The 10,594-nt window shown below is 67.7% G+C and overlaps 1 protein-coding gene across 1 annotated transcript; it reads left to right on the top strand.

Annotated features, from left to right (window-relative positions):
* The first annotated feature begins 241 nt into the window (after positions 1 to 241).
* Positions 242 to 10,200, top strand: KIAA1614 (KIAA1614 ortholog). The gene is given in 12 exon segments (XM_042805820.1): positions 242 to 613; positions 2,680 to 3,309; positions 3,846 to 3,909; positions 5,145 to 5,303; positions 5,752 to 7,001; positions 7,099 to 7,202; positions 7,515 to 7,649; positions 7,701 to 8,078; positions 8,080 to 8,136; positions 8,675 to 8,787; positions 8,889 to 9,073; positions 9,346 to 10,200. Coding segments are annotated over 12 exon segments (3,354 nt in total). The 5' UTR covers positions 242 to 528; the 3' UTR covers positions 9,540 to 10,200.
* The last annotated feature ends 394 nt before the right edge of the window (positions 10,201 to 10,594 follow it).

The raw sequence follows: 10,594 nt of genomic DNA on the forward strand, positions 1-10,594 counted from the left end.
GCTGTGGGCTGTCACCCGTGGCCGGAGGCGGGGGACGCCTGTGTCCCGGGAGGAGGTGGAGGTGCTTGGGGGAGGGAGATGTTTGAGAAGGGCTCGGAGGTGGGCAGGGGGTCAACGGGAAGGTCCCAGGGCTCAAACCTGACATGCCCAGGGGTGATGCTGGAGGAAACCCCCCTGCCCAGACCGTGCCGTACTGCCTAAAGGCTCTTGGTCCTTCTGGGGGGGAGCCTTTGGCTGCCTCTCCCCAGCTTGTCTCTGGTCCAAGGTGTTGTCCCGCCTGCACAGGGGGTGGCCAGAGGCTGAGCGGCCCAACTCTGGGTCTGTGCTTTCATTTTGCTCTCTTAAAGCCCTTCATCGTCTCTTGCCATCAAGCTGCCTCCCAGAAGAGAGCCCGACGCCTTGAAACCGCTCCTAAGCCCGTTGCCGCTCACGCCAGCCGCTTCCCAGAGGTTTAATCCCGACCTCCGGGCTGGCGGCAGGACCCCAGCTGCCCTTTGGCACCTCACCGGCCTGTTTGTCCCCACCTCAATGGGGACAACGTCTCCCCAGGCCGCTTTTCCCCTCCCCAGCCTGGGGAAGAGGAGCTGGGATCGCTCACTGGGACAGCACGGAGGTAAGGAGGGATCCTGGCACCGCAGGGGAGGTCGGACCCCAGGGCTGGGGTACGGGGCGAGGTGGGGGGGGTGTCTCTCCTCCTTGAGATCTTCCACCCCGACCTGCCAGCGGTCTGTCCCCCCGTGGGGCAAGGAGTGAGCCCCGCTTCGAGCACAGCCAGCCCCCGGCCGGGGAGGAAACCCTTGGGTTTTTGGCTCCCTCGGGCTCATTTTTGGCTCCGGGGCCGCTGGGGTGGGGCGGAGGACGGAGATTTTAAGAAGATAAAAGTGATTTCTTGCCGATCCCGTGCTGGCAGGGGCCAGCGCGGCTGGAGCCGGGAGGATTAAAACAATTTCATAATCCTGGTGATTTCCTTTTGATCGGGATTATGAAACCAATCACGAATATCAAAAGCGGCAGCCGGAGCGGGGCCGGGATGCTCCTGGCCCCCGCAGCACCCCGCCTGCCCCCCGGGCACGGCAGCCCGGGTGCCTCCAGGTAAGCAGCGCCCACCCGGGGCCTTCATCCTGCGTGACGAGTTTCGTGGGGTCTCAGTGGGAGGAAGCGGGGGGGGCGGTTCGGGTGTGTGGGGAGCGGGTGGCTCCGCAGGGTGCTTGCTGCACGCTGGGTTTCGGGGTGATGATCCGCGGGTGCACCAAACTCTGCTCCCGCCACCCTCCTGCCTGAAGGTGCTCGGGTGGCCCTGGGGACCCGGGGCAGGATTTGGCCTCTGGGAAAACAGGAAAATTTAGCACAGCTACAAACCGCGGGATGCTCGCGGGAGGGTGCCTAAAGCCGGCAGGGCTTTGCTGCCTGCCTGCAGCCCGTCAGAAAAAAAACTCCCCCACGCCGGCGGGACCACCCTCACCATCCTTTCGGGGTCTCCTGAAGCCCCAGCTGCTGGTGCGGGGCAGACCCGACCCCCCCCCCCCCCCCCAGCACCCCGGGGTGCGGTGCCCCCCCGGCAGGCCCCGGGAAGGGGGGCTGGCTTTGCTCCCCGCTCGCCTCCCAAACCCACAGCCCAGACAAAGGACGTTCCTGAGAGCCGGCCGAGGCAGCCGGGCTGCCCTCCGTCCCGGCGCGGGGTGTTGGGGTCCCCTCCGTCCCCCCACGCTGGCGTCGCCCTTTGGGCGTGGGGGCAGCCGCTTTGGCTGCAGGGCTGGGGCAGGATTTGGCCGGGTGCCCTGGCATGGGGTGGCGCGGAGGAGGAAGAGGAGGAGGCCTGGGCGGGAGGCAGGGCCGCCGGCGGCCCCACAGTCCAGCCAGGCGGCTGAGCTTGGGCTCAGCTGAAGGGGCTGGGATTTGCTGATTTGTCCTTTTTTTTTTTTTTTTTTTTTTTTAATTTTTTTTTTTTCCCCTCCCCTGCTTCCTTCCCTTCTTCCGCCTTCTTCTCCCTCTTCCCAGCCCTCTCCCGATGCTGCTCCGGGGGTAAGGACAACTTTCGCCCCCCCCCCATCCTCCCCTCGCTCTGCCCCGGGGCAGCGAGGGGCTGCGGTGAGCGGAGCCGGGGGGGGGGAGGCGATGGGGACCGGGTGGGTGTCCCGGGGATGCTCCTGCAGCCCCAGCCGCGGGGGAGGCTCCTCCGGGGGGTACCAGCGGGGACGGGATGCTCCCGGCGGGGTGCAGGGGGGCAGCGGCACCTGGGTGTCACCGGGACTACGAGGCCAGTGCAGGACGAGTGTGACACGTGTGACCCGGGGGGCTGAGGTGGAGCAGGGGGCTGGTGGCACCTTCGGCAAGCTGCAGTCATGAGGAATTTCTGTTCCGGGAAGTTTTGGGGCCCTGGTTTGGCTTAGTCCCTCTGGGGTACCCGAAACAACACGGGCAGACACCCGCGCTCCTGCTCAGCCCCTGGCCACTCGCTTCGGGGGACCCCCACTCCCCCCACAATGGAGTGATGCTGGTCCAGTGCTGAGAGGGGGGGGGGGGTGAGTGGCCTCCTGCTCTGCCATGTCCCCTTCCCCACCGAGCCCCCCCCTTTGGCTCCCCCCGCCCCAGGCTGCTGTCCGCAGAGCCCCCCCCCAGGACGCACCGAGGAGGGTGTGGGAAGTTTGGGGGCTCCCCCGTTTTTTTTTCTCCCCGCAGGGCGCATGGAGGGGGGGGGCTCTCCCGCTGAGGCGCGGCGGGTGCCGCGGCCCCCCGAGCAGCACGGCCAGAGCGGCGGCCGAACCCCAGCCCCGCCGGAGCCCCCCGAGGCCGCCCGCGGCCCCCACGCCATCCTGGAGAGCAAGGTGAAGGCGCTGAAGGAGAAAAGGGGGGGCGGCCGGCCGGGGACCCCCATGGCCACCCCCGAACGCCCCTCGGCCAGGAAGCACCGGCCCAGGCGGGGAAAGGCGGGGGTGGAGGTGGCGGCGGAGCCGCGGGCTCAGCTCCGCACCTACCTGACGGACGGGCTGCTGGATGGCGGGGAGCCCACGGCCGGTGGCCCCCCAGCCCCCCGCGCCGGCACCCCGGGGCTCTGGAGGGTGCCGGCACCCAGGGGGGACGCGCTGGGAAGCACCGAGCTCCCTTGGGATGAGAGCAGTGGGTGCCGGGGCTCTGCCTCCCCCCGTGAGAGACCCCCCCTGGAAGAAGAGGCGCGAACCCCGCCACGGGACCCGGGGGGTCCCTCTGTGTCCCCCACCGTGGCGGAGGGCTGGGACAGGCTCTCGCTGGCCGAGCGGGTGGAGAGGAACCGGCGGCTGCTGCAGGAGGTGCTGGGCCTCGCCGTGCCCGGTGAGTTTTTCGGTAGAGCCGAGGGGAGCGGGAAAGGAAAAGCTTTGGGGTGAAGGGGGGTCCTCAGGGCCGTCCTCCAGCCTCCCCCGGGGTGCTGCATCCCCTCCACCGGCCGCTGTAGGAGGTGCCCACAAAGAAAACCGGGTGCTGCTTCACCGGGATGCTGCCGGGCCCCTCCGGCGTCCCGGAGACGAATTTTACTACTAAAAACAAGAGCAAGAAATCTGCTTTCTGGGGGCACTCGAGGTCTGCGGGCATCATCTCCCCTTTGCAAGCTGCCACCAGAAAAATAAATTAATTTCTTCTTCGAAAGCATCTGCCCTAACAACCCCGCCATCCCTATCCCCACCGGCACACCCCACTGGGTGCTGTTGCCCCACGTCCCACTCCTCTGGGGTCTCTCCAGAGCCGAGCAACTGGGATAGCCCCAAAATAAGTGTGGGGCTGGGAGTACGGGGGGTGCTACTGAGGGGGAGCGGGGCAGGGGGGGCACACAGCCCAGCCAGGCTGATGCTTTTCCCTGTCCTGCATTTCAGAGGTACCAGCAAGCGACGGGGACTGGGACTCGGGGGTCTCGCTGCAGGACGCCGAGGGTTGCAGGTAGGTCAGTCCTGGCGTGGCAGAGATGGACATTTCCCTCTTTTTTTTTTTTTTTTTTTTTTTATTATATTTTTTTTTTCCCTCCACCTTCCCCAGTCTTGTATTTTAAATGCACCCTGCAAAGCAGCGCTGGGGAAGGGCTGTGTGGGGGCGAGGGGGGCAGGAGGGTCAGGTCGAGCCGGGTGTCCGTGTGGTGTTTGGGCGTGAGGGGGGGTCCCTGCCAGGACCCCAGGGTAGGAAGGGAGCTGGGGAAGAGGATGAGACAGAAATTTGCTCCAGGTGCTTAAGAGGATCGAGGCGGCAGGCGTGTGTAATCTTGTTGGGCTAACGATAACCCTTAGAGGTACAGACTCAAAATACGGAGGTGGGATGGGCAGGTGGGGAGGGGGGCTGGCGGCTCGGAGGCTGCGTGGGGGAAGGAATTGGGGGGAGGGGGAAGACCCCCCCCCCCCGTATCGTGGGTACTGGTTCTGTGCTGCTCCGGCAGCCGGGGATGCTGTGCTCCCCGTGAGCAGGGGCAGCCAGAACCCGGGGAGGGGGGGGAACCCTGGCCCCCCACCCCCTGGTACTGCACAGGGGGCTTTCGTGGGGGGCCGGTGTGCGCCCACCCTCCTGCTGCGAAGAGCTTAAGGCCGGGTTCCCCGAAGTGACTGCCTGAGCTGATTATTTTAATCAGAGGGATTAGGGCCATGGCCAATGGGGGAGGCAGGGCTGTGCCCTCCCATCGCTGCCGGAGCCCCCACCCCACGGCCGGGGGGGATGGGGGGGGGGGGGGCAGAGGGCCGGGGGGAAGACCCCCTGCGAGGAAGGGAAGGCAGCAGAATCGGGGAGATCATCCCAAACCCACCTGCGTTCGCATCGCGGCGGGATTTACACCGGCGGGGGTCAGAGGCGGTGCCTGCCTCAGTTTCCCCCCCTCCACCTCCGGCACATCCGTGGTGCAAAGCGCTGCCTCGGCGGAGCCGGTGCTGAGCCTCCCTCCAAAGCATCGCCGGCGTGGGGTGCGTGTCCCCAAAACTCCTGCCGGGCAACGGGGGGGGGGGGGGGGGGGCTCCCGCTCGGCCGTACCCCGGCACGGCAACCGGCCCGCCGGCGAATGGAGCCCGGGCCCTGTTTTCTCTGAGCAGAACAGCCTCGTCGTCACCGTTAAACCACATCTAATCCCTGGGTTGGTTTTTTTTTGTTTTGGTTTGTTTTTTTCCCCTAATCCCTCTCCCCCGCCGCGGGGGCCGCAGGGCCTTTGTCCCCGGGCAGGAGCTCGAGCTGAGCCCGCGGCACGAGCAGGCCAAGCAGCTGCTGCAGCGCGCCCGCATGAAGGCTCGCACGAACCCCCTGCGCGCCAGCCACGACATCCTCCTCCTCCTCCCCGCCGACACCACCGGCCCGCACCCCAGGTCAGTGCCAGCCCCCCCGGGGCCGCATCCTGCCCTCCGCCAGCATCCCCCCCCCCCCCAGCCCGGGCGCGCGCGAAGCCTTCGTGGCATCGCATTTAGGGAGGGCGTGCGAGTGTGTGTGTGGAAGGGGGTTTAATTGTGTTTTATAATAAGGTGGTGGTGGTAACGCTGTGCTCCCGGCTGGCCGTGGCGGGGGGGATTGTGTTTCCCAACCGGGGGGGGGGGGGGGGGGGCTGTACCGAAGCCACGGCTCGCCGCGCGGGCCAGGTCACGTGCAATTAATAAACCTGATTAACGACGCGCTGGGGCGCAGGGGAAAGGAGATGGAGGTCGGGCTGCAGCAGGGGCAGCATCAAGCGGGCTTTCCTCCTTGCGCTGGGTTTGTCCCCGCTCTCCCGAGGTTTCCCCGCTTTGCCGGGATGCGTCCACCCGTCTGTCCCCACGCCAGGGAGCCCAGCGGGAGGCCGAGCGTCGCCCCGCGGGACGGCGGGAGCCTGAGCGACTCGTCGAGCGGGGAATCGAGCTGCGGGCGGCCGCGGCGGCCCCGGGGACCTTCCCCGTCCCGCGTCCGCTTCGAGGACGAGTCGGCCCGCGACGCCGAGGCGCGGTACCTGGAGCGGCTGCAGCTGCGGCACCGGCGGGCCCTGGCCTCCGCTCCATCCCCGCTGGAGCCAGCCGGCGGCGGGCAACCGGGAGCTGGGGTTGGCCAGCACAAAGCCCGGAGCGGCGACCTCGGGTCCGGGGGCAAGTGCAGCGCCTGCGGCTCCTTCCTCGGTGCTGCCGCCGGCCGGGGGCCGGATGCGCCGGCGGCTGCCGACGTGGCTAAAAGTGGCTCGGAGGCACAAGGAAGCCACCCAGGGGATAGCGGGGGGCTGAGAGCTGCCCGGCCGGAGCCCAAAACCAGGGCGTTGGGCCCCCGGGGGTCCCCGCTGTGGATCCTCCCCTCCCGGCAGCGCATCCACACCGAGAAGATCAAGGAGACGTACATCGGGGGCGTCACCTACATCGACGAGGGGGACTCGGCCCTGGAGAGCACCGACACCTCCGACGGCTGCCGCACGGACAGCGAGGAGGCGGGACCCCGCAGCCCCCACCCGCGGGGCTACCGGGACCCCCGGGCTCGGGGTCACAGGGCCCCCCGTGCCACCCCGCAGCCGGAGCTGAGGGCTGGGAAGGAGACGTGTGCGGCCGGCGGTGACCCCCGTGCAGGGGACGGGGACTCGGGTGGCACCGCAAGCGGGACGGGGGCTGTTTGCCCCCCGCCGTCGGGGAGAGCTGGCAACCGGGAGGAGGGGGACCCTCGCCGGCGTGCGGGGGGCAGCGAGGGGGTGGGAAACGCCGCTCGGCCCCCGCTGCAGCCCACTGAGCCCCCGGACCCCTCCTCGCAGCCGGGGGTTGGCACCCCGATGCCAGGCACCCACCTCCCCACTCCCCCCCCCCCAAAAAAGGCCTGCTCCCAGGCGCCTTGCAGGAAAACCCTCTTCTCCGGTGGCAGCCGCCGGGCATCGAGCCAAGGAGCCCGGGGTCCGGAGCCCGATGGTGGGGGCGCTGCGTCCCCCCAGCCCAGGGGCACAGCGGGGCCGGGGGAGCGGCGGGGTCCCTGCAGCCCCAGATGGCTCCCGGGGAGCCCCCTCCGTGCCTTGTCCACCAACAACAGCAACAACACCCACGGGCAGGACCCCCCGGGGACGGGCAGGGGTAAGAGACCCGCGCACGAGGGGTGCCTGGGGAGAGAGGGGGGGGGGGGGGGGATCCCCAACAAGGAGGGGTGGTGACTGTCTCGCTGTGGTTACAGGGGCACCGTCGCCCCCCACCATCGCCCCCCGCGTCCCAGGAGGCTGCTCGCCCCCCCGGAGAGCAGCAGCAGCAGCGGCACCCGGCCGGGAACGCGGCACCAGGGTGAGTGAGAGCCGAGGGGCCGCCGGCATCCCGCACCGTGCCGCGGGTGCTGCAGCCCTGAGCTGAGCATCCCTCCTCGGCGCAGCAGGATGGTGCCAGGCTGAGCCTTAAAACCTCCCCCCAGCCCCCCCCAAAGCTTCCCGGTGGGGCTCTACCTTTCGGCACCAAAAAAAAAAAAAAAAAACGCAATATGGGGGGTGGCAATTTTACATGTGGGTTTGTGGGGAGCAAAGTTTTGCCACGGATCTGGTCCCGCTGAGGCGGGTGGGGGTGTGTGTGTTGCAGTAAATATGAAGGTGGGTGCCCTTCGAGGTGTTTAGCTTGGTGCTGGGCCTTCCCTTTTTTGGGGGAAAATCAGCTGCTAAACGCTGCCAGCCCGGTGGCTGCCTTTGGGGGTCACCAAACCTGAAGCCTGTGTCTTTCGAGCCCTTCGGGGAGGCCTGGAAGGTGTTAAACCCCTGCAGTTCTGGGGAAAAAGGGGGTGGGGAGGCCTGGAAGGTGTTAAACCCCTGCAGTTCTGGGGAAAAAGGGGGTAGGGAGCCCTTCAGGTTGCTTTGCTTGGTGAAACCATCCCTTGCGCCTGCCGGGTTACTGCTGTGGGGAGGGGGCCTGCACCCCAATTTCTCCTCGCTGCGGCTCTCAAGGCCGCAGGATGCACCCCCAGCCTGGAGTCCTGTTCCCCACCTCGGGCACACGGTGGATGACCCTCGTCCCTCCCCGCGCCGGGAGCCGGGGGGGCAGCCAGCGAGCCGCAAGGGCAGCAGCGCTTCGGCGTCGGGGTTGAAAAAGCTGCTGTGCAGCCTGAGCCAGAGCACCAAGCAGCGCCTGGGCCGCTTCCGCTGCTACAGCATGGAGCAGCTCCCGGCCCCCGGCGGCCCCCCCCCCCGACAGCCCCGGCATGAAGAAGTCGCCCTCCCTGCAGTCCCTGAGGCTGGTGAGCTTGAAAGGTCACCCCGTGCCGGTGCGCGGTGGCCGTGGCTGAGGGGGGGGGGTGTCCTACAGGAGGGAGGGTGCTGGGGTTGGGGTGAAGCTTTGATGGCCTCAGAGGTCCTGGGGAAAAGGGGGGGGGGGGGGGGGGTTGGGGGCCAAACCTGCTGGGTTTGAAAAATCTGGAGCCAAATGGGGAGCGGAAGAGGTTTTGGGAGGGGAGATGAGGGGGTAATTCGGTTTGGGGTCATGGTTTGTGTGTGGCGGCCAGCTGAGCAGTGAGGTGACCACCCCCCCCCACCCTGAGAAACCCCATTCCTTGGGTGGGTGTCCTTGCCCAGGGTGGGGGGCACTGGCTTATCCCACCTCAGCGGCACTTTCGGGAGGGCTCTGGTGGTGGGGGGGGGGGGGGGAGGACACGGGTTGTGAGGTGCCCCCCACCCCCTCGGTGGGTGCAGGGTTGCAGTGCTGCGCAGTGTTTCTGGTTGTCCCCAGCTCAGCTGAGCGCTTTTAAAATTTACTTTTTATTTGATATTTTCCCCCAGGTGTCACCTTTCTGCCAGCCCCGAAAAGCCGCCTCCATCCAGAGCCTGCACCCCCTCCTGGGCAAGGCACCCCGCGCCAGCGCCTATCTCCTGCCCCAGCCCGCAGCCGACAGGTACGCCAGGGCCCGGCGTGACCCCCCCCCCCCCTCCCTGGGAGGGCTGTTTCGGGGTGCTCAGCCACAGCCGGGGTCCCCCGTCTCCCCTCTCCCCGCAGGAAGGGGGGCTCGGGGCCGCGGCGCTCGCTGAGCGTGGAGGATATCGGGGCGCCCGGGCGGCTGCGTGCGGTGGGGCGGGTGGTGGAGGTCTTCCCCGACGGCACCAGCCAGCTGGAGCTGCAGCGACCCCCCCACGGCGCCTTCGGGTTTTGTGTCACCTCTGGGCACGGCCGGCCTGACACAGGTACGGGGCAGGGGGGTGTCATCCCAAAGTGTCCCTTCCCCAGGAGTGAGCTTGGGGTGGAGGGGGCTGCTCCATCCCTGCTGAGCCCCAGAGGGGTGACGGTGGCTGGGGGTGTCCTTGGTTTGGGATGTGCAGCCAATACCCCTCAAAAAAAAAAAAAAAAACATTTATAGCGAGTCGGTTGCTGCACGCAGGCCCCGGCCGTGGGGTGCAGGGGATTGGGGGGGGGGTGGGGGTTCACCCACGCAGCCCCCCCCCATCTCTCTCCGCAGGTGTCTACGTGCAGGAGATGGCAGACGCCGGCACGGCCAAGCTCTACGCGGGGCTCCTGGGCGTGGGGGATGAGATCTTGCAGGTCAACGGGGTGGCCGTCTCGGGGTTGGGGCTGGCCCGAATCCGCGAGCTGCTGCTCCGGGCGGACACCCTGTCCCTCCGGGTGCTCCGGCAGCGCCCGGCGCCCCAGTAGCCCCGAAACCCGGCGGGAGGAGGACGATGTCCCGCCGACAGCCCGGGATGCTGCAGGCCGGCACGGCACGGGGCGGAGCGAGCCGGGACCTGCCCTGCTCCGCTGCGATGCTCGGGTCCCCGCTGCGGTGGGGACAGGCGGGTTTCCCGGCCCCCCCCCCCCCCCCCCCCAGTATCTTCAGGAGCTGCTCCAAGTGTGGGGACAGCCCAGCCCTGCCACTGAGCTGGTTGGCACTGGGGGGTGGCCAGTGTGGGGACGCCCCATCCCTGCACCCCCAAGAGTTGTGGGGTTCCTGGCCACGGCGGGAAACCTGTGCCTGGGGGCTGGTGGGCTTCTTTTAAATTATTTCAAATGGGAAAAAAAAAAAAAATATATAAATCTATGTAATTGTGAAACATGGTGCCCTTGGCTTGTGGGAGGCATGGAAGGTGACACTTGGCCAGGGGGTCAGGACATGCCCCAGCCCCGGGGTTGCGGGAACTGGGAGCGTGTGGGTACCTTCACGGGGGGCTGAGCCCCCCCCACCCGGGTCGGTAGAACCGCAGTGGGTGGCTTGTCCGGGGCACTGAACTCATGTTGTGGCAGGGGGTGACATCAGCTGAGGGCAGGAGCATTTTGGGGCTTGAGGACCCATTTGGGCTGCGAGGTGGGGATATGGGGAGAGGATGGTTGGGGGGGTCTCCTGGGGTCAGTGCTCCCCCAGAGAGCTGTGCTGGGAGGCTGGGGGGGGGGGGATGTGTCTGTAAGTACCCATCGCTAGAGGGGTCTGGTTTGGGGTTTTGATTTTTTTTTTTTAACAGCCACGGAAGGGGAAACTCACGCCGCGGCGCCGGGGCGGCTGCGCTGGGACAAGCGTCTCCGGCAAGCGGGGGGGAGGCACGGCACAGCAATTGGCTGTGCCCCCCCCCCCCCCCCCCCCCCCCCCCACCCCCCATCTGGGCAGCAGCTGCCCGCAGCGTCCCCCCCCATCTGGGCAGCAGCTGCCCAGGGGGGACCCCAGAAACCACAGCTGCCGCTTATGCCTTAATAAGCCAGGAGGGTGACGGCGGGCAGAT

Source organism: Tyto alba, unplaced genomic scaffold (assembly GCF_018691265.1).
Source record: "Tyto alba isolate M040663 unplaced genomic scaffold, T.alba_DEE_v4.0 Super-Scaffold_1000006, whole genome shotgun sequence".
Taxonomy (NCBI): domain Eukaryota; kingdom Metazoa; phylum Chordata; class Aves; order Strigiformes; family Tytonidae; genus Tyto; species Tyto alba.